At 43.7% G+C, this 24,314-nt stretch overlaps 1 protein-coding gene across 1 annotated transcript in view; it reads right to left on the bottom strand.

Moving 5' to 3' along the window:
• PKM (pyruvate kinase M1/2) overlaps nucleotides 1-23,892 on the bottom strand; it is a 42,800-nt gene extending 18,908 nt beyond the window's left edge. The window contains exons 1-5 of the mRNA XM_077828188.1: nucleotides 23,790-23,892; nucleotides 8,508-8,668; nucleotides 7,430-7,521; nucleotides 1,876-2,007; nucleotides 1,103-1,289 (exon numbers count right to left, since the gene is read on the bottom strand). Of these exons, the coding sequence (XP_077684314.1) occupies nucleotides 1,103-1,289; nucleotides 1,876-2,007; nucleotides 7,430-7,521; nucleotides 8,508-8,649 (553 nt within the window). The 5' untranslated portion in view covers nucleotides 8,650-8,668; nucleotides 23,790-23,892. The remainder of the gene's footprint in view (nucleotides 1-1,102; nucleotides 1,290-1,875; nucleotides 2,008-7,429; nucleotides 7,522-8,507; nucleotides 8,669-23,789) is intronic.
• Between the last annotated feature and the right edge of the window lie 422 nt (nucleotides 23,893-24,314).

Below are 24,314 nucleotides of genomic sequence, written 5' to 3'. Positions count from 1 at the left end.
TCAAAGTTCCCTACCCATTGGTTTCTGCATCACTTTCAGAATTCAGTTAATATGCCTTGGTCTGTGCACAGACCATGGCATGCTAATACTCTAAGTTCATGGGATACTCAACTAGTTGGAGGTAGCCAGCTTTCCCTGCAAGTGGCAGAAATTGTCAAGTAGTTAATGACCAAAAATTTGACCTGTGCTTTATCAGAGCAGCTAGCAATGAAGGGTTTAGGACAGGGATGCGCAAACTTTTTGGCCTGAGGGCCACATCTGGGTGTGGAAATTGAATGGAGGGCCATGAATGCTTATGAAATTAAAATTTCAGAGATTCAAATAAAGCTTTATTTAATAAAGATACATTTTAGTGGAAATAAAAATTAATCATAATAAAGTATTACAATAATTAAACCAAACTTACCTCCTTTCCATGCCCTCTTTAATGTGAGCAATACAGTTGGCATGTCCTGGCCAACTACTCTGTTTTATCAGCAATGGAAAATTAACACTACTAAAACAGCAAAGTCAGCTAAGAGAACAAGTAGCAGGCACATGGGCTTGCACATTGCAGGCTTTGATAGCGTATGAGGTGCATTTGGTAATTGGGTTGTGCAGCCACAGAACATGTGCGTCCTCATGCAGGTCCCACCTGAACATGTGGGAGTGTCGGGCGGGCAGAGTGGGGCAAGCCCCTGACCCTGCTCCTGGGGGGTAGAAGGAGGGGTGGTTAAAAAGGTCTGAGGGGCTGGATGTGGCCTGCGGGCAGTAGTTTGCCTACCCCTGGTTTAGGATAACATGTACAGCCTAGTGAAATCTGGCTTAAGTCATCACTCAGTTACTGGAATCATGGCTTTAACGGTAAGGAATTAGATGTGGTTTTACTGCATTTACCAAAATCAGAAGTCCATCCCCATTATGTTAGGTCAAATCTGGAAGTGAAAATGGGTGGCCACTCACCAGTAAAGTACCAAGTAAGCTCAGCTAGCTATTGAAGATAGACTAAATGGAATTGTTACTGCAAAGTGAAACATTACCACAAGTTAATACTTAGATGTGAAGGGACAGATCAACATGAGTGCAGGGTTCACGGTATTGGAATCCCTTGATTATTACATACCTTTCCCCTTAACCTGCAGGGAGATGAGGCCATCATCTATATAGATTTTGCTGCCCACATCCACAACATGGGGGAGGTTCTTGTAATCCAGCCACAGTACATTTTCATCACACTTCTCCATGAAGGCGTTGTCCAAGGTCACTTTGAGAGTTCCTCCCTTCTTAAGTTCCACCTCTGCTGTGCCACTCTGTGTGCAACAATGGAAACTTTAGTAACAGAATAGCATGTGGGGTGTTGGGATTAGCATGCAAGTGTTGATAGCCTGTGATATACAGGAGGTCAGACTAGATGATCTGGTAGTCCCTTCTGGTTTTAAGCTGACTTTAATATCCACTTCCCTCAGGATAGCAGTTGTGACTTATAGCAGAAGTTGCCATCACAAAGCTAGAAGTATGTCTCTCACACCTACAGTGTATTCTGTGCACACAGCCCCACCCCAGAGCCAACAATGGAAAAGAATAGTCACAAACTGGCAAGGTTACTTTCCTGTATGTGACGTGTTCCATCACAGTAAGCATGCTCATTATGGTCACACTCCTGTTTTGCACAGCGGACACTCAATTCATCCACACTGTGCAATACTCAGCCCCCTGAACTTGAAGTGGCTGAAAATGGTCCAGCTTCATTCTTTCATTCAGAGGTTTGTTAACACTAACCCTTGGTCCAGAAGCAGAGCTAGTATTACAGCCACAAGACTATCTAGTTCCTTAGAGGAATTTTTTCCATGTAGAATGAAAGCTTGTATAATTACTGATCATACAGAACAAACTTACTCCCTTGATAAGTCCAGTTCGGATTTCAGGTCCCTTGGTATCCAGTGCTACAGCCACAGGTCTGTAGGTGATGGGATCAGAAGCAAAGCTCTCTGTAGCTTCTCGCACATTCCGGATTGTTCCTTCATGGTACTGGCAAGGGGGGGGGGGGGGAGGGAGAGAGAGAGAGAAAAAAAGGAAGTACTTTCAGCCCACTTCTTTTCATTTACTGTCCTGGACACTATGAGCCTACAGTAAAAGACTGCTGTCCCCTTCCCCCATGCCGAGTTACTCCATCAGAGTGGAATACAGTGCAGAATTTAAGCTTTCAGTTAATGAAGATTACTCATTGTTTTGAAGGCCATGTGTATGGACCAGGTTTTACAAGAGTTAACTATCAGTATAGTTCAAGTGGTACAATTCCCTTAGGGTGGGTACAGTTATGTTGGGTACTTATACCAGTATTTCCCTTCCAGTCAGGAAGCTATCTGGTAAGAGGCACCTTGCTGTGTGTGGTGTGGGTAACAGTCCATACTAGGATTGTATTAGTAGAAATATTTTGGCAAAGTCACAGCCCTAAATATAGCTATATTCATACAAAAGCTGTTTATAGACCAGCCTAAGTAAATTCAGTTCTGTCAAGTGTGCAAAGACAGCCAAAACCAATGGCAGGCAAGTGCAAGTAATTCACTTTCTCTCAATGGGTACTAACATGGAAGCCCAGTGCTGGTTTAAAGCATCAATATTATTTTGTTATTAATTTTTTTAACAGAAGTTTTTAGCCAGTATGCTTTACCTTTGGATGCAGTGGACTGCTCAGCTGCCAAGAATTGCCAGGGTGAAGAACTAGCACTCCCCTCCTCATAGCACTGGAAACACACACACACACACACACACTCACTCTCTGGTACCAAAAGCCCAAACTGCCTTCTGAGTGCCACAACCCCAGACTGTCTTCCACACCAGCCGGAGGCCAAAAGATCTGGATGCTGCCTACCCACATGTAAGAACCTCCAGCTTTCTACTGACAATTTCAGCAGTGCTCCAGAACAAAAATGGCAAGGTCTGAAGAGACAGTTTAGGAGAGCATAAAGCTGGACAGAGCACATTGTACAAAACTGCAGGTTGAGTCTGAAGCTGCTACAGAATTCAGGTCCAGCTTGGCACAGTATTACATAGGCCAGGGGTGGGCAAAATTTTTGGCCTGAGGGCCACATCAGGGTTCTGAAAATGTATGGAGGGCTAGTATAGTGTATTAAATTGCTCCCCGCAGGAATGTGCTACTCTCAGTTGCCAGTCCTGGTGCTCTGAGCAGCATGGTAAAGGGGTGGGGGGGTTGGATAAGGGGCAGGAGGCAGTTGGATAGGCGTGGGAGTCCTGGGGAACCTGTCAGGGGGCAGTCAGGTGACGAGGAGCAGGGGAGGGTTGGAAGTGGGAGGGGGCCAGGCTGTTGCACAGCCCTCCCTACCCAGCTCTCCATACACTTTTTGGCCCGAGGGCCACATTGGGTGCAAAACTGTTTGCCTACCCCTGAACTAGAGGGAAAGGAATTTGTTAATTAAAAAAGGAGGTGGATAACCTGAGCTGGCAGAAGCCAGCTCATTTGATCACTGTTACAACAGTGATGTTACTACCAAGTTTACATGAAGTTCCACACTCCATCAAAGGCTTTTATTGGAAGCTGCTGGAGGAAGTCTATCCAACATCCGATAAAGCTTTAGACCTTTTACTCATCATGCTTTTGCAATGTATGGTTTGGTATAACTGGGATCTGGTTTTTGGTCTACTCATTTTTATTTCAGCCACTAGTATGGTTACAGTTTCTTGCACTCTTGTACAAACAATGGGATAGGAAAAGAGATGCAAATTAGAAAGGGTGTGACATTTGATCCTGAAAATAGATATGGTAGACAAGCATGGAGAAAGCAAAAGGTTAAGTATTCAAGCAAATATCAGTGACCTCCAGATTAAATAAGAACTGAAACAGAAACAGGTCTGCAGACTATGCAGTGAAAAAAGTGCCAGGAAAGTAGCATCAGTTTTTAGACTGTATGTAGGCAAACTTGGAAGGCAGCAATACAATCAAGTTTTCAGGAGTATGTAAACCTTGTGAACCTCAGTTTTTGGGAGTAACTCAAATCACACATAAGGTGTCAAGTTGGTCACAGGAACGGAGGTATATAAACCTAATGAATATTCCTGACAATTGTAAAAAGAAAAGGAGTACTTGTGGCACCTTAGGGACTAAAGTTTATTTGAGCATAAGTTTTTGTGAGCTACAACTCACTTCATTGGATGCATTCAGTGGAAAATACAGTGGGGAGATTTATATACATAGAGAACAAGAAACAATGGGTGTTACCATACACACTAATGAGAGTGATCACTTAAAGTGAGCTATTACCAGCAGGAGAGTGTGGGGGACGGACCATTAAATGGGAGTCCAGGAAATAGCTGAAGGATTAGTGTGGGGAGAAGTTAAAGTTGAACAGCCTGTTGTGGCCTGAGGGGGTCAAGAAACTTTGCTATACATAAGACTGGAATCTCTGCATTACCCTATATATTCATCCATCCAAGTTAGGAGTACAGCATTCCCAAGGGACAGATAACTGTTGAAAGTGCTGAGATTATGAAAGGAGAAAAATAAGTCAAGGCATACTTCTTGCCATACACATGAGCAGCTTCTGGCTCTGGCCACGGTCAGAAGCCCAGCCACTGACACTATTCCAATGGTTAGATTTTTCAGTTTTCCGTAACTTTAAATGTCAGCATGTTTGTGGTTTCTGCAGTGTGTGCGTTCATTTTAATGACCTGTGCCCTTTAAAGTTCAGGGGAGGGCAAGAGGCCAAGTTGTAACATAGCTTGAGGTGCTTACTTTGTGTCCTATAGAAACTACAGCCCCTGACATTTTGAAGGCTAAAGGACAGGCAACATGGAGGCCCTGGGCATCACTGCAAGGGAAGCCATATTTGGGAATGGGATCACTTCCACATCTCAGGTCACAAAGAGGAATCTAGTCTATTTATATAAACTGAGGGGGCTTGTCTTTGACAACAAATGGTTTGCATTTCTTATGATCTTATTCCTCACATAAATTTAACAGTGCTTTCAAATGCCAGAGCATGATGTCCATAACAGTCAGGGAACATACCTCTGCAAACTAGCAAGCCAAGCAACAGAGACCCAGGACTTATTTGAAGTAGTTAAGAGTTTGCTTCTGAGACATGGAATTGTACTAGTCAGCAAGTTGCATGGCCTACAACAAAATGTATAACTTTAACAGCACTCTGTTTATTTCTGTAGTAGTAGATCAGTGTTTGCTGAATAAAGTTCACATGTTAACAGCAAACCAGTGGCTGAGGAAGAAATGGAATTTCATTCCACTCCAACAGACCTCTATACTGACTCGGAAGTAGTTGGTTATTAGAACTAAGCAGTCAAAAAAGCCAAGAGAATGTTAGGAACCATTAGGAAAGGGACAGACAGAAAATATGAAAACACTACATAAATCCATGGTACATCCACACCTTGAATACTGTATGCAGTTCTGGTCATCCCATCTCAAAAAAAAAAAATTAGAATTGGAAGACAAAGGCAACAAAAATTAGGGGTATGGAACAGCTTCCACATGAGGAGAGAGTAAAAAGACTAGGACTTCTCAGCTTGGAAGAGAGATGACTATGGGGGATATGACAGAGGTTTATAAAATCATGAATGGTGTGGAGAAAGTGAATAAGGAAGTGTTATTTACTCCTTTGCATATCACAAAAACCATGGGTCACCTAATGAAATTAATAGGAAGCAGGTTTAAAAACAAGAGTAAGTACTTCTTCATACAATGCAGTAAGCCTGTGGAACTCTTTGCCAGGGGATGTTGTGAAGGCCAAAACTATAACTGGGTTCAAAAAAAAGAATTAGATCAATTCCTGGAGGATAGGTCCATCACTAGTTATTAGCCAAGATGGGCAGGAATCCAACCCCATTCTCTGGGCGTCCCTAAAACCTCTGACTACCAGAAGTGGGGAGTGGATGACAAGAGATGATCACTCAATGATTTCCAGTTCTGTTCATTCCCTCTGAAGCATCTGGCTCTGGCTAATGTCGGGAGACAGGATGCTGGGCCAGATGGACTCTTGGTCTGACCCAGTATGGCTGTTCCTATGTTTGTTTTTATTCCTACCCAACCTAATTCTAAGTGGTAGTTGGAAGGACTTAAAGGATATGTAGTAACACGAGTCAAGTGATTTAGGTTTCATGTTTGTTTTTTTCAAAAAAGGACTTCCTTCAGAGGCAACGAAGAGGCAACGTCCATGCTTCAAGGATCTTGAAACTGGTCACCTGTATACCAGCTGTGTCAGTGACCTATTAGTTTAGTGAAATCCAGACTGCAGCAAACAGAATACCCTTAGAAAAAGGTTTTACAGGCTAGCATTTGCTAACACACTTAAGGGATCGTAAGGAAGTGTGCACACATACATACACATACCCGCTTTCCCAGCAGCTTTCATTTATGCCTATTACAAGAGACTGCAGCTCAAATAGGTTGATTCAATTTAGCCAGAAAATTCTTTAGAGCAGGGGACCTCATACTCCTGCATATTTAGAAGCGCCTTCAGTGGAGTGCAAGAACAGAGCCCTCTTGATATAGTGGTGCTTTATGACAAGCTGGGGAAGAATCAGAGCGATTTAGTAGTTGTTTAACTAGGAAAGTATGCCCACGTGTAGTAAACTGTCGTAAGTGGCAAATACCAAGGTTAATCAGCCTCCAGTGAACTGTAAGCTTGAGACATGCAATGGGACCTGAACACCATAGGACCTAACTACAAGTGTCAGGTTCAGGTGAGGAAAAAAAACAACTTGCATAGCTCAGATCATCTCTGCTCACCTTCTCCTGCCTGTGGGGTACGTGAAGCAGCAGCTGCATGCCCTGCTCCTGTCAGCCACTGTCACCTTGCTGTGCTGGATTGAGCGTGCTGAGGCGTTTCAGTGCAGCATACCTCTCTCTCTACAGCAGAGACCAGCTGGCAGCAGCCAGCCGAAATGAGGCTGTGCAGACCAATGGATATGCTACAGATGACAGTACTGACCCAGGCTCAGGAGGAAGTGTCAGTTTGGGTCTGAAAACAACTCAACCCCCTCAGGATGGGTGGGCTCAGGTCATACTTTAAGATTAGGCCTGAACAAACCTCTCCTGCAAGTGTCTAAGGATGACAGTTTGGGTAAAGAAGATTCTAGCATGAGATTTTTTGCAGGGCAGAGACATGTACAGGGAGAGAGAGATCACCCTAATATTGTTCCTTTGCTTAGCATGGCCAGTTGTGCATGTTTTGACTCTAAAGTTACTGATGGCAAGACACCTTACCAAGTGCATTAAGGAACCTGCACATACAGGATATGGATGTTAACTTGTCTTTTGAAAGAATGCGTAATTTGTGATTAAGTATCATCTTCCCACTGCCTACGGCTGGAAGCTTGAAGCAGCACACACACACACACCTTGGACCAAGTATCTCGCCCCATGAAAGCATTTTTGATTAAACATTGTCCTGATCCAGCAGACTCTCTCTGCCCTTACCTCATGAGTTCCATGAGAGAAGTTGAGACGGGCAACATTCATTCCAGATTTAATCATTTCTCTCAGCATTTCCACTGAGCGGGAGGCTGGGCCTAGATGGAACCACAGTTTAACAAACTTAATCAATTGGTAATCAGACTTTTAAAGGCAAAGATAGCAAAACCAGAAACTGTTCTAGGTTTGTGGGCTATTTCACAAGGTAGGAAGGGGTAAACCACATATCCCTAGACGACGTAAAGGGACTTGAATATCTGAAGTGACATGTCTCTGCTTGCTGGGCTTCTGGAAATTGCGTGCATGCCCTCAAACTAGTTCAGATGTCTCCATCTAGATCTGTAAAGACTGACTGCACTCCAATTACGGGCCCTTGTAACTCACAAATGCAATTCCCAAGTATTAAAAGAATTCTTCAACCCTGGCTGTATGTTACTCCCATAGCCAAAGTCTGCTGCATACAGCATTACACTAGATCTTTACTACTGCATTTTCAATCTGCCAGTTTAGATTTAGTGGGGAAAAAGGGATAATGATGCTGCAAAGAAAACTGTCTGCAATAGCTAGAAGAGCATTTCACTTTGAAACACAAATTCAAACTAGCAGTCAATTCCCTAGCTGCACATGAAAGCAGACAATTCTCTGCCATTAATAGAAGCAACTCCTATCCATCTCTTACTTTGGGTACAAGTTTGTATTTCAAGCTACTTTAACTTAATCATTGTGCAGCATGCAGGAAGACTGGTGCAGAGATCAACGGTTTATTTTTGCTTCAGTCTCCAAAGTAGGAATGGTGTACTTCGTAGCTAAATCACAATTTTATATTTTGTAGTAGTGGATAGGCTCTCTTACTTCTGAAGCCAGGATTCATGCAAACTTGAGAAAAGGATACGGTTGCAATACTCATGAGTTCACCCACGCTCCTCATGTTACAGAGAGGTAGTGAAGTTAAATATTTGCATTTTTCCTTAATCCACTCTACAGATCTTTGAGAACACTGAAGTCTTTGGGGCTGTTCTTAAAATTTTATATTAGGAGACAGCTGCAATTACCCACCTCCCCCAACGTGTTAAGAGTCACATACCAATAGTGCAGATAATGCCGGTGTTTCGTGCCGTGATTGGCTCAGAATCAATGTCCAGACGGCACATATGCTCCAGAAAAGTGTCTGCCATGGCAGCATGTAGCTGCTGGGTCTGGATGAAAGCATCGTGGTGCTTAGACATGGTTGCTGGGATTCTTTACCTAGGAGAGAGGTTAGAGTTATTTTAGACTGGCAGGTAAATCTAAATAAATTTGTTTAGCAGTTCTCATACACTAGTACACTGAAAATTGAGCTGGTTGAGATTAAAAACAAATCTCAGTAAGCAACTCTGGATGAGTGTTTAAGTTATATACATTCCATTTTACATCATTTCTTGGGTAATCTCAGCACAGATTGGTGTCAGTTATTGAATCAAACTATTGATGTGAAGCCCTAATACTAGAAACCAAAGATTAGGAAGAGTGCCTGGTAAATTGCTGGGAGGTAGTGGTTATGAAGTGAAATATTAATGTCTTCTACAGCTAGTTTATTTGGTCTCCTTGTAGTGATTTTAGAGGGTATTTTTTAATGGACAAGTGTATGGATTTGCAGACATATTAATGTAACCCAAGGCCCAATGTAGGCCTTAATGTAACATAGGCCCAAGGGAAGCCCCTAACTGATCAGATCAGGAACCAAATTTGCTTAATACCATTGTAAAGATTGTTTAAGGGCTTGTTTATATGGCACCACAGGTAGATATGCCAGACTCTTGTATAATAAGCAAACACTGCCTGAACCAATCATCTCAGAACGCTGGACTTCCTGAGGGCCTGTCTACATGATGCTCCAGTCCATACTACAGGGGTTTGAACTGTACTGTAGAGTGCTCTAACTGCCCCATGTAGACCCTGCTGGCGTAAACAAAAAAGGTACCAGTGTGTGTTGTCCTGTGGACTACATCAACATGCACTGGGTACCTTTTTAGTTTATGCCAGAAGGGTCTACGTCGGCAGTTGGAGCACTCTACAATTCACACCCCTCCCTGTAGGCCAGTCTTCAAGTGTGCTACTATGAAAGTGCACAGGTATTGTCACCGTACCGCAGAGTTCCAGGAATGCTTACACTTTGGGGTTAAGCGTAGGAACACTTCCTGCAGTTGTGACCAGTTGAGGACTCAGGCAACAGCAAAACTGACCACTACTGTAGTTTTCCTACAGTTAGTCCAAAATACATCCATAATTTGTGCTGCTCCCTCATCCTTACTCCCTTAACCTGTTTCCATTCTCTGCCCTCAAGTATCTACAGACTATAGTAGTTATACCATTGTGAACATTATAGTACCAAAGTCTTGTTACAGAAAATATGCACACTGATGTACAATTTAACAGGTTCATTTCTGAGCTGAAGTCTCTTCTATACCCAAGTGCCTAATCAACATTATGGATTAATCCTGTAGGAGAAGTTTAAAACCAACCCTTTAAGTCGGAACAGCTCAACAGGCTTAAACTTGAATAAAACCCCCTCAAGCTGAGGGTGTCTGAAGGAGACACTACCTGACCATTAGAATAGCACTGTGATAAACTTGGACAGAATTATACTGTGGAATCAGATAAATCTCCCAATTTTGATCTTTTCTGGAGGCCTAAATAAGAGGAAATTGCACCCCCCTCAGTTCTTGAGGCCAGCCAGTCTATGTTGAGACTAATAATCCTAGAACAGATTAACCCTTTTCGTAACACCAGCTAAGGACTAGTCTACACTGGCAATGTTAAACGTGGCTTTAACGTGGTTTGTGTAGTTGTGGCAGAGTGCTGGAAGAGCTCGATTTAAAAAAAAAAAAAAAAATCAAAACAAACCAAACAAAAAACCTCCACGAGGGGCATGGCTCCCAGCGCCAGGGCACTGTTTACACTGGCACTTCACAGCACTGAAACTTGCTGTGCTCAGGGGTGCGCGCGCATGTGTGTGTGTTCATACCCGAGCGAGAAAGCTGCAGTGCTGTAAAGTGCCAGTGTAGACAAGCCTTAAGACACAAGTTGTTTGAATTGCTTTACCACGAGGTTCTAATCAGACAGGTCTGAGAGAAAAGCCTGGGCCTGGTTAGTCTCAAGCAAGGGTTCAGTTTACTGCCTAAGGCTGCCAAAGGAGAGCTGGAAGGCAACACTTCCACCTGATGCTGGAGCTAGTCATTCAAGGAATCAGGTATGTGCAACACCAAGTTGTATGAAAGGTGCCAGTGAAGGACACTGAATTGAGAAACTTCACTTTGCTTGTCAATAGATATTCCCAGCTGAAATGCTTATTCCTCAGCTCTTTCAATATCAGCACCACTCCAGCCTCCCCATCCCCACTGAATTCATATGCAACCTAAGAAGATTCCTATTAAAGACATTTTGATTTAAAAAAATATAAAGTTAACATGGCACACATTAAATGGGTAAAAACTGGCTAACTGACTGGCTTTGAAAGGTAATTAATTGTAGAAGGGCAATAGTCATCAAGCGTGTGTTTCTACAGGGGTCTTACAGGGAACAACTTTCATTCCTATGTCATTTAACATTTTTATCAGTGACCTGGAAGCCAACAAAACCACCACTTACAAAGTCTGCAGACAATACAACAATTGGGAGGGTGATAAATAGAGACGAGGGCAGGTCACTGATTCAGAGCAAACTGGATCACTTGGTAGACTGGGTACAAGAAACAATATGCATTTTAATTCAGCTAATGTAAATGTATGCATCTAGAACCAAAGAACGTAGGCCATATCTACATGATTGGGGATTCTATCCTGGGAAGCAGTGATACAAAAGAATGCAGGGGTCATTGTGGCTAATCAGCTGAACATGAGATCCCAGTGAGAGGCAGTGGCCAAGAGCTAGTGAGATCCTGGGATGCATAAAAAAAGGGACTCAAGTAGGATTAGAGAGGTTATTTTACCTCTATTTGGCACTAGGGTGAGTGCTGCTGGAATACTGCATCCAGTTCCAGAGCTCACAATTCAAGAAGGATGTTGATAAATTGGAGAGGGTTCAGAGAAGAGCCAAGGCCTTGTCTATACTGGCAAGTTACTGTGCAGTAAAGCAGCTTTCTGCAGTGTAACTCCTGACTTGTACACACAGCCAAGCCACTTTGTGCGCAGAAACTCCTCAGCTGCAGTGTTGCAAAAAAACCCCCCCAAAAACACCACACCTCGAGTAGAGTCATAAGCCTTAAAGCATAGAGGCTCCAGCACTGTATTGACAGTGTAAACATCTTACAGCACAGAAAGCAATCAACTGGCCTCCGGAAGTGATCCATAATCCCTCAAGTGGCTGCTCTTCTCATTGTTTTGAACTCTCCTACCCTGGAGACAAGTGCCCCCCCCTTTTCAAAGCTCCATTTCTGACAGACATTGCATGCTGTGCTGATCTGCTCCAGGATACAAAGCAAACCATTAATGTGGAATGGTCCTGCTGTTGAACACAGGCGTGCATGTGGTGCATGTGTGAGAGAGACCGCTGTGCAGAGAGCTGGGAGCGGATGTCGGGGTTTCCCCCTCCCCCCCAGGACTGGTTGCTTCCTGATGCTGTCTGAACTTACAAGACCGCATGCTGACACACACTGTGCCCCGAAACACACCATCTCCACCCCATACACACACACTCCCTGTCACTCTGCCGTCCCCTGCCTATTTCAGTTGAAAAGCAGCTGGCAATGTAACATGGTGCCCATGGAACAATGGGATTGGGAAACCTGCATCATGTGATGCTGTGCCTGCCCCATGAGGCATTGCAAACTCTTCCCAAAGCAGCCTGTGGTCAGTTACACAGTTGGATATCCACCACAATTCACTGCTCTTTACAGTTGCAAGAGCTGCTAATGTGGATGCGCTCCACAGTCACAAAGAACACAGTAAAAAGAAAAAGGAGGATTTGTGGCACCTAGAGATTAACGAATTTATTTGAGCATAAACTTTCGTGAGCTACAGCTCACTTCATCGGATGCATTCAGTGGAAAAATACAGTGGGGAGATATTTTCCCCTGAATGCATCCGATGAAGTGAGCTGTAGCTCACGAAAGTTTATGCTCAAATAAATTCGTTAATCTCTAGGTGCCACAAATCCTCCTTTTCTTTATATAATTTGAGTAATCTGCCACCTTCACCTAGATAAGTAGCTTTTTTGGAATGCAGTCTGACAGCAAGTTAGGCCATCTGTTTTTTTTTTTTTTTTTTATCAGATCTGGGGGGGCGTGGCAGAAATCACACTTCATAGTGTCTGTAGGGTAAACTTCCTGCACACACCAGGGACTCCCTGCCTTCCAGGCCAGAAATTCCTGGGTGCTATTCTCCCATCTCCCTCTCTGGCAGGGACTTCCTGTAACTCCCCTCAGTCTTCCTCCCTGACAGGGGCTGTTTGCCTCCTACATATGCTGCAACACCAGGGTCCCCCAATGTAGGCCTACCACCCTCATTCCAGGTTGCCCCATTCCATTAACGGTCTGGGAGATTGATAGTCCTTCAGTGTGTGAACAAACTATTAGAAGGATGAACCGGGGGGGGGGGGGGGATTGTTATGCTAGAAGGCATTAGTAGGTGACAACCAGTTTGATCGATACACTATTGCAGAAGTGCTTGTGGCTGTGCTGAAAAGGTAACAGGTATTCCCATGTCTCCCATTTATCCCCCACCCCCCCCAAATGTAAAGCTCTGGCCATTGAGGCCTAAAACATTCCCCAAAGCGTTGGAATTGGTTGGATGCAATGTTCCAGTGTTATTGCATTACATAAGACAAAAATCATGTTGAATGTAGCATGCTCAACCAATGAAGGACCAATTATGATCATCTAGTCTGATTTTCTGCATAAGACAGGCCTGCCAGTGAATTCTGCCTATTAACTCCTGCAGAGCCAAAAATATTACTGGTGAATTTGAGACTATACTGCTCCACATGGTACTTGTGTGTATCTGGATTCATAGATTATTCTGAACCATTGCCTATTAAAATAACTAAGATAAACACATTCCCAACTTCCCCCTCTAATTAGCATTTATAGCAGCAACCTGAACTTATCCTACATCATGGACACTGGGAAAAAGCAGGCAGAACTTACTGTAAAACCAGTAACATTGCTTGTTAGATCAAAGTTACTGTAACAGTCAAATGATAGTGTTAGTTGTACCTGTTAGCTAGATCAGGATATTCCGCTTTATCAGTCATTAAGGCTAAGAGATTTAGAGTCCCAACTGTCAGTTAAGAGTTTGGATAATATGGACATAAAACAACTTTACAATTGGCATTATGACTTCACCTACAGTCCTTTGCAGAAGAGATATCCACTATGATCCAACCACAACGTATTAAGCATTGCTGTCACCGGAGACCACATGCTATTTTAAAATGGTTCACTCAGGAAGCTTAGCTCCTCCCTCACCCACCTCTGCCAGTCAAGCCTTCCAATTTCTCTGCATCTACGTGCAGTTTCTCATGCAAGGCCGCTCTGACTCACTACATCCTCATTATGATATAGAGAAGTACTGCAATGACACAGGCTACTGAAAACCTCAGTATACCCTGGCAAGTAGTCTCTTATCCAGCCCCATGGGAAAGTGCTGACTCACTGAGTTAGAAATAAGAAAAGGAGGACTTGTGGCACCTTAGAGACTAACAAATTTGAGCATAAGCTTTTGTGAGCTACAGCTCACTTCACTGGATGCATAAAAATGAAGGCACATGAAAGTCTGCCCATATTAGAAACATTGCAAGGTTACATTATGATACATAGCTATTCCAGCATACATAGCTTAATGTTTCCCAGCAGCATGAGGCGGTGGTACAGAAGGAGAGACCTTAGCTCCTTCATATCAAGCCACTTCCTCCCCATTCTTACGTAAGAGTTTTTTAGATATTAAAAACAAAGCAGTTCCCTGAAAAGGCAATTTCACACATGAACACAGTGTCAGACTTCCAGATCCTGCAACCGATTAGGCTGCTTTTGGTCCTCTGATGGATTTGTTTAGTTATTTCCTTCTGGTTGGCCTGACTTTAAAATAAGAAATGACTTCTGGAGAGGGGAGCAATTCTCAGATCTTACTAAGAAGAAAGATGGATTTTGCAGAAGGGGAACAGTTCCCACAGCCAGTCATCATAGCCTAGATTTCAGGTGCAAAGCCTCTGAAGAGTTCAAGCAAAACCTTTATATTATGTAGCACCTTGTATAGTCTAAATTGCTGAATGCATTAGGGAGTAGTATAATGTATATTCTCATAAATGAATGAGAAGGAACTGTAGCAGCAAAAGTTCTCCCCATGCCCACTGACATCAATAAGTCAAAACATGCACTATTTGAAGCATCTCATCTCATTTGGTTCTGTACAAGGGATGAGCAATTGAGATGGAAACTGACAGTCCCCTGGCTATCAGGCTATTACTGAGTCACAAGCTTTTCAAAAAAAAAAAAAAGGGGGGGGGGAGGAGGAGAAACCCCTAACAGTCATTTACAAACTACTCTAATTTAAATTTCTGTATTTCACACTCATTCTGTGATAAGATCACTGCTTTTTGGGGGGGTGGAGGGTGAGAAAACCTGGATTTGTGCTGGAAATGGCCTAACCTGAAGATTACTTTAGATAAGCTATTACCAGCAGGACAGTGGGGTGGGAGGAGGTATTGTTTCATATTCTCTGTGTATATATAAAGTCTGCTGCAGTTTCCACGGTATGCATCTGATGAAGTGAGCTGTAGCTCACGAAAGCTCATGCTCAAATAAATTGGTTAGTCTCTAAGGTGCCACAAGTACTCCTTTTCTTTTTGCGAATACAGACTAACACGGCTGTTACTCTGAAACCTGCTTTTTAAAAGAGTTTCATTTGAAGTCAAAATCCCATTAACTACCATCTTTTCCAATGCAACTCAAAAGTCAGAGAAACAGTGATCACAGGCATTGTGACCTTGGCTTTTCTGGGGCAGGGAAGTTGGAGGTGGAAAGAAAAGCACCAGCAAGAACATGGAAAGTGTGTTTCCCTGCATGTGGCTTTAGTTTTGCAATATTGTGCCCTACGTTTTTGCACTTCCTTCCTACAGTGTATTTCTATGAAACATTCACTGAACGCTGCTGCAGGTTAAGATTTGAGTGCTATGTTTGGCATTTTACAGTATTTTAGAAATTTTTGCAAGATGCAGGTGGGCACGGCTTGCTCAAGACAGTGATCTTATAATAGTAGGAATAAAGCAGACACACAACTAGTAAATCCCAAGTTTATTATAGAGCCTAGCCTCACATGTCTCTGGCAAGAGGCACTTACACATTTGAACTGGTCTGTCCAGTGTTTGTTCAGAATTAATATGTTTTTTGATATTAAAAAGACAATTGGCCTAGGATATGCAGCTCTTCTTATGCTGCTGCTTAGAAGTATCTAAGAAGGTAGAAGAGGTCAGATCTCAGTTGCTTCCCTTTACAACGTTAAAATGAAGGTGACTGGTTAGGAAAGGGTACAGAAGGACAGCCATTATCCAGCACTGGAAGAGCTTAGACAAATTTCTTGTAACAGAAGGAAGTAGTTACAAGTTTTGATCTGTCACATTGCTCCTCAGCCAGGTAAACCTCTAGAGGCAGAAATGGAAGGAACAAGGGATGGAGGGAAGTCAAACCCCAATAACTGCACATGAGGAAGTGGGAGACAGCAGTTATTGATTTTACAGAGGGGATCCATCCCTGGTATTTGGCACAATGAACATAAGAAGGGCCATACTGGGTCAGACCAAAAGTCTACCAACAGTGGCCAATGTCAGGTGCCCCAGAGGGAGTGAACCTAACAGGTAATGATCAGTGATCTCTCTCCTGCCATCCATCTCCACTCTCTGACAAACAGAGGCTATGGACACCATTCCTTATCCATCCTGGCTAATAGCCATTAATGGCCTTAGCCTCCATGAATTCATCCAGTTCTCTTTTAAACCCTGTTATAGTCATAGCCTTCACAACCTCCTCAGGCAAGGAGTTCCACAGGCTGATTGTGGAATGACGTTCTAAAAAGACAGCAGCCAACACACTCCTCTTTGAAGCCCACAATTAAGGAAGTACAATCAGAAGAAGCATCTTATTTGAAGTTAGCCAAGTGCATGCCAACCCACACTGTTCCAGAGTAACAGCCGTGTTAGTCTGTATTTGCAAAAAGAAAAGGAGTACTTGTGGCACCTTAGAGACTAACCAATTTATTTGAGCATAAGCTTTTGTGAGCTACAGCTCACTTCATCGGATGCATAAGTACTCTTTCTTTTTGCGAACCCACGCTGTGGCTTGTCAGCAAGATTTAAGTGATTGGTCTAGGATCAGAGAACACATCTCTCCACACAGGTGGGAGATTATGTGATTATTTCACACATGCAAAAGATATACCTGCCCATGTCGTATACACTTAATTGGTTAATCTCCCGGCTAAATGTTCACTGTCTCATCTCAATACAGCTGTTAAGAAAGTAGTAAAGGGAAATTGAGTTTATCTAAAAGTTTGCACTTGGTTAATCTTACCTCAATTTTTAAACTCACAGGTGTTTCCCCCACAGCATAAATACAAGCATGCAGGCCCAGAAGAATGTTACTTAGATAGCTACCTCCACACTCAATGGACAGTTGTGGGGGATTTTAAAAAGTATTCTTAGGCCTATAAGAGCCAGAAAACAGACTGCATGCAGGTAACATGACAGGTCATGCAGTGGATTCTAGTTTTGCTGCCCCTGGAGATTCAGGTTTAAGTCAGCTTGAACCATGAGTGAAGAAAGTCTGATGGGTATTCTACTAGAAGAGTACAAATTTATTCATATAAAAAAGCCAGTCAGTCATGCCGACTTGATCTTGTACAGCCTGTACAAACAACTCAGGACTGGTACAGGAAGAGTAAGGAAAGGAAGGCAGGAGTGAGATGAGTTAGTGGTGTGTTTAGGAATTCAATCCCTCATGAGCAGGGAGTTTACTACCAATATTTACAAAAGAAAAGGAGTACTTGTGGCACCTTAGAGACTAACCAATTTATCTGAGCAGAAGCTTTTGTGAGCTATAGCTCACTTCATTGGATGCATACTGTGGAAAATACAGATAAAGTGAGCTGTAGCTCACGAAAGCTTATGCTCAGATAAATTGGTTAGTCTCTAAGGTGCCACAAGTACTTTTCTTTTTGCGGATACAGACTAACACGGCTGCTAGTCTAAAAGCTTTGCCAATTGCCCCACCCACCTATGAAGGAGTTGTGTGCAGGAGCCCTAGATCAGTTTGAAATCTGGGAGAAGGGGATATAAAGATGCTCACAAAAAGAAATGTTTCTCTTTGCTGTTTGGACTCTCAAAGGGCTGGAGCTAGGAAATAAAAAACAGATTCCCAGAGTTAGCCCTAACAGACGTTCAGTGGACAAGTTTACACATCTGTCACCTTTAGGAACCTAAGACTAATTCATTTGTGCTTATCTGTTGCCTGCTTTAAACCTGTAAATAACTCTTTATGTCTACACTATAAGATAATGTGGTATAACTTACGTTGCCTAGGGGTGTGAATAATCTACATCAGGGATCCTCAAACTGGGGGTTGTGACCCCTCAGGGATCACAAGTTTATTACATAGGAGGAGTCGCGAGCTGTCAGCCTCCACCCCAAACCTTGCTTTTCCTACAGCATAATAGTGATAAGTTAAAAATGCTTTTATATTTAGAAAGGGGGAGGGGTCATACTCAGATGTTTGCTGCGTGAAAGGGATCATCAATACAAAAAAAAGTTTGAGAACCACTGATCTACACCCTGGAGTGACATAAATTATCCTGAACTGAGTGCTGGTGTAGATAGCGCTATGTCGACAGGAGAAGTCCTGTCAACATGTCCTGCCTCTGCAAGAGGTGGGAGCTTTAAGCTGACAGGCCATTGGCTTTGAGCTTCTCTACCACAAGCGCTACAGTGATGCAGTTGCGCCACTGTAAGTGCTGTAGCGTAGACAGCCTCATTTCTTTTTCCTTGCTAATAAATCCTTAGTTAATTATAGGATTGTCTTTGGTGTGAGATCTAAGGTACAAATTGATCTGAGGGTAAGTGACTGGGAGTAACCTGAATATTTTGTCATCTTAACCATAAGTGACCATTTATCCAGCTTGCCTGGGTGGCAAGACAGACAATCCGCTTGGGCACTCTAGTCTGTGACTATGGTAAGACTGGTTTCAGAGTAACAGCCGTGTTAGTCTGTATTCGCAAAAAGAAAAGGAGTACTTGTGGCACCTTAGAGACTAACCAATTTATTTGAGCATGAGCTTTCGTGAGCTACAGCTCACTTCATCAGATGCATCTGATGAAGTGAGCTGTAGCTCACGAAAGCTCATGCTCAAATAAATTGGTTAGTCTCTAAGGTGCCACAAGTACTCCTTTTCTTTTTATGGTAAGACTGTTATAGTGATCCAGGCATTCACATTTGTTATTGGGCTGGTGAAATCTAATTATAGAACACAGCACCAGTTTGGGGTGTCTGTCCTACTTTTTGACATTCTACCCTGAGGTTGGCACTCAGTCATGAACCACTCCAGACAGCATGACAGATACTGCAGATTATTCAGGACCACATGGCAATTTCTGCTTCACCCAATTGATTTAGAACACCTCTCTCAGCTACCATCAAATTGCAGATTCTAAACCTGTATCTTCAGAGACAGGCATTCAGACAGCAGCTTTTGGGATGCTAATGTTTCTTGGATTTTCAGAGCACAAATTAACTAGATTAGAAAGGATAGGTGGGAGGGCCACACTGATGCTGTGTTTGTGACATCAGTACTTTTCCTAGATGAGAATGAATTAGCGGTCAGATTAACATGATCTAGTTCAGTCTGCACCTCCCTGAAGAAATCAAGCTCACCACATGTTTGATTAAGGAGTCAGATTGATGCCGATAACGAGATCATATAACCCCTCCAAAAAGAATTCGAGGTCGGGGTGCAGGCATAACATGCCAGCCACACTTATCTGTATTGCATGTGTTACCAAAGCAACTACAGTTAAGCAGAATTGCAGAAAAATCCAAGAGTTCTCTCCCCTGTGCTATCAGCAAACAAGGCTAGTGATCTCTTTCGGAGGAAAGGAAGCAGATTCATTGGTAGAGTGAAGATTTGAGCCCTACCTTGATTTATAGATGAGTCAGAACAGCACACAACTGAAATACCTCCTAGATAAAGCATTTCTGCACATATCATTCAGTAGCGGCGGTTAGCTGCTACTGCTGTCGGTCCTATTTTTTTCCCTACGTGCTATCCATCACACAACACTGCAGCTAAGCTCTGCTGCCAGAGGAGGTGGGGCTATATAGCCTCTCCTAGGAATAGGAACAGGCTGCTGTCCGAAGCCAGAGGACAGGAAAGAGGACACACCCACGTGATTTGTCCTGGCCATTTACAGCTTCAGCAAAATGGATTCAGCTTTGGATTTTATGTAATCAAGATTGGCCTTTCCTACCTTGCTGGTAGCAGATGGTCTTATTTATATACTAAATAGGTGATAAAAATTCTAAGTGTTTTACCCAGGAGTGGAGGCACATAGATGTAGACTAACTGCATTCTTAGATGTTAGATTGCCTCAATGTGCAGTCAATGCAATATCAAACTGACTGCCTTATTTACCACCAGCTTTTCACTAGAACTTGTAATTTCATCTCTAGAAAATTCAGAAGGATCTTTTTTAGACATAAAACATTCAGCCCCAAGTATCTTATGATTTCACAGTATGTTTACTTTTCTGCTGGAAGAACTTGAGTTTGTTTCAGTTATCTAGCCACAACAGAAGAGTGGGAGTGAGAACTAGTTATAACTAAAAAGAAAAGGAGGACTTGTGGCACCTTAGAGACTAACAAATTTATTTGAGAATAAGCTTTCGTGAGCTACAGCTCACTTCATCGGATGAGCCGTAGCTCACGAAAGCTTATACTCAAATTTGTGAGTCTGAGGTGCCACAAGTCCTCCTTTTCTTTTTGCAAATACAGACTAACACGGCTGCTACTCTGAAACGAGTTATAACTGTTAGCCACAAAATGCATTATGCCTCACCCCCAAATCTGTTCTCAAACCATGTCAGAACCTTTCTAAAACTTTCCAATTCTCTAGTGAAGGATTATCTTGATAACCCTAGCATGGCCCAGACACTTTTTTTTTTTGGGGGTGGGGGGGGAAGAGTTAGAGGAACAGGAAGAAAGATGGGGAGTGGCCAGCTCTGTTTATAAAAGCTCTTGATTTCAAAAGGCTAACTGTACTTCAATTTCCCTTTGATGTATAGCTGTAGATAACCAGATAAAAGTCTAAGATTCTTGAAGCTGGATGAAGTTATAATTGTTCTTCTAGATTTCAGTGATATAAATAAAAATAAGGCTGCAGTTTATAGGAGCAATTTCAGGGAATAAGGAGTCACAAAATACTTGAGGGATTGTGCAAACATTAGTGGGTTGTATTACTTAACAGATTCAAAACTCTGTACAAACATAAGCAGCATTTTCTGTTATGCTGTGCTCCATCCCAAAATAGCTAGAATGACAGAGCCATGACCATTTTAAAAAAAATCTACTCTACTTTTATTAACCTGAGATGACAGCAATTAAGTTTCCACTGCATAGTAACAAAAGCACCATTCATGCAAATCTGACTCTAAAAAGAGCAGTTCAAAGATGGTTCAAAGATTTTTTTTTTTTTTTTTTTTTTTTTAGAAAACCAGTCTTTAGTGAAGTACAGATGATCATCAAAATTGGACATGTTTGCACAGACATAATACAGGAAAAAATACAGGAGACATTCAACAGGGGCCTTTGCTTGCCTGTGCAATGAAGAGATGACTAAGTCACTAACAAATTTATTGAGCCATATACTGATCTAAGTTAGCATCCTTTAGGATACTGCCAGCTTTCTTGGCGTGGGAGGAGGGGGAAGTGGCAAATACTCCCTTTTCCATTTGACTCAACTCTTACTCCCAGTCTGATTGGCCCACTGAACCCCAGGAAACACTAAACTGAAATACCTTGCAACTCTGAATCCAAGCTTCTTTCTGCAAATTCTATGGCATGTAGCTGCAACCAGAAATAAATGTAATTTGCTTAATCACTTCCCCCTTTTAGTAGCTCAGTTACTTCAGTGCCATATCAACCCAGTTTGATTACTCAATTACTCTTGCATTTGAGGGGAGAAGATCAGAGAAATAGCTAGTAATAACCACACCTCTTAAGACATGGCTCTAACTGTAGTATATTAAAACCCATATATCTGAACCAAAACCAAGAATTGTTTTCCAGAGGTGTTTGGTATTAATCTGAATAAAAGTAGGAAGTATAGAATAAGGCAGTACATAGTACGGTGTTCTAGCTAATTCTACCTTAGAGGCATAGTACACTACAAAGTTCAGCATCCATCAATAGGGTAATAGTTTCAAATTTACCAACACTGGAATTCTGTTTAAAGAATACCATTAGCTGGGGTGTACTTAATTCCCTCTTTTGAGGGATACTTGCATGTTCAGTTTACTTTTACGCATCACCCACCTAAAAAACAGATATTAAGATGAAAAGCGGAGGTTCAATCCAGGGCAACAATTTAGGAACAACTCTCTTCCACATTTCTTTTCCTGCACTGTACATCAGCGGTTATATTGCAGTCCTGTGCTGTGGCACATTAGACGACCACCTCTGAGGCTGCAGCATCAGAGCCAATCATAAGGGGTTGCGACAGCAGTGGTACCCGCACTCCATTGAACAATCCCAGCAGGCATGTGTCCCCCTGCATGGTGCTGCAGCAATCTGACCCATCAGGTTTGCCCATAAAGTAGTTTCTTGTCAGTTACGTTTGGCCAACAGACCCACCAGGGGTAGGGAAGTTTGATCCTTGCCATTTTGACAATAGTATGCATAAGCGATCTGCTTGGGGGAGGACCAGTTTTGTTTCACACATACAGTCTCAGGATACCATCAGGGGGCATTTGTGATTCAGACCTCCCTATGCAAGGGAAAGTTGGGATAGAATCTAGCACAGGGATTCTCAAACTGGGGGTCAGGACCCCTCAGGAGGTCATGAGGTTATTACATGCGGGGGGGGGAGGGGGGGAAGGGTCACGAGCTGTCAGCCTCCACCAGAAACCCCGCTTTGCCTCCAGAATTTATAATGGTGTTAAATATATTAAAACATGTTTTTAATCTACAAAGGGGGGGAAATCACACTCAGAGCCTTGCTATGTGAAAAGGGTCACCAGTACAAAAGTTTGAGAACTACTGATCTAGCATCACCCTCTTACACTGACCTCACAGTTAACTTAATAGCAATGTTTTATAAAGATCCTCCCTTGCAACTACACAAAATGGCATCAGCTCTGAAATGCAGATCATTACAGGACTGCAGCAGATGGAAGAACCCTTCCTATTGGCAATCAGATCACATTTGACTAGACTTGGTATGCAATGCAACATAATCCCTGTCTCACAAGGCTAACCAATGCTACAAGATCCATTCAAAAGCTAACCTAAGGATAGCTAACCTAGTTTAACAGCTCACTGTAGGAGGAAGACATCTCGAACACAGGATGAAGGGACAGAGGTTTAAACTTTGATTTAAAACCTTCTGAAAGGTACTTAATTGCCTCACTTTCTATTGTGCATCATATGTTAAGTCTGCCCTTTCCTCTTCTACTGAAAGTCACCCCTGGTGTGGATTCCCCTGCATCACTGAAGCAATGAAGGTTAAAAGGATTGAGTTTCACCGGAGCCTTTAAGAGTAACATCGCATTTTCTATAGGTCAAATTGTACAGAATTAGTACAAGCAAGAATCTGACAACAGAAGCTGGGCTTGTCCCGCCTCAGGACGCGGCTCTTTGCTATGTTAGTGTGGTGCATCAGATGGTCTCATCTGGCTCTTGGAGCCCCCCTCCCAACAACAGGCTAGGGCAATGGGTTGCACCCCCACCCCCCGCCGCCGCATCTGTAACAGCCTGGCGCAGTGGAGCTTCGGCAGCATCCCACGTGCGAGGACGGCTCCCCACGTGCTCCCGACGGGACAGCTTGAGCTCGGACCACGCACGTGCCCCCGCACGCCACCAACGGCCAGACTCGCTCTGCGCGAGGCAGCGGTGGCTGCGCGCTCCGCTGGGAAGGGACGAGCTTCGGCGCCCCCGCCCGAGCATCCCCGACTCGCAGCAGCGCGGGCCCTTCGGCCTCAGTAGAGTGGCCACGCCGGCCAGGATCGGCTGGCATCCTGGGCCCCTCAGCGCGGGGGGATGGAGGAGGCTCCCTGGGAAGGACCCGCTCCGCCCCAGGGAGTGGTGGCACCTGGCTGGCTGGCTAGCCAACCAATCTCCCTCCCCCCACCCGGGTACCTGCTGCTCCTCGCCGCGTCCGTTCTCCCCGAGAGCCTCAGCTTCTCTGCAGCCCTGGCCGCCGCTCCTCAAGGTGAATGCCGCCGCCCTACGGATCCCTCCGCCGCCCGCGCCTGGCTCGCTAGGGGAGGCGGGGCGGACGGATTTTTTTCACTAGCGGAGGCACAAGCTGCGGTGGGAAAAGGTAGTTCGACTTCACGCGGATAGCTGGCCAATGGAGAGGCGCCCAAGGCGCTCGGCACACGGGCTGCTAGTGACAGAGGCAGCGGTGGCTGCAATTAAAGGGGCAGCATTCCTTACCTCCCTCCATGCAGCAGTATCATCTCTTAAAGGGGCCGCATCCCTTACAACCCCCATGCAGCAGGAGCTCTGAAGGGGACTGCAGGCCTCATCCCCCCATGCTGTAACATCTGTTAAAGGGGTCCACGCCCCTTAGTTCCCCGTGCAGCAGCAGTATTTCTTAAATGGGCCACAGCCTCATTTCATTTCCCTTTCCCTTCCCCTGCAGCAGCAGCAGCAGAATCT

This window comes from Eretmochelys imbricata, chromosome 10 (assembly GCF_965152235.1).
Source record: "Eretmochelys imbricata isolate rEreImb1 chromosome 10, rEreImb1.hap1, whole genome shotgun sequence".
Lineage (NCBI taxonomy): Eukaryota > Metazoa > Chordata > Testudines > Cheloniidae > Eretmochelys > Eretmochelys imbricata.
Note: the sequence above shows the minus strand (reverse complement) of the source record. Positions and strands in the feature narration are given on the sequence as shown.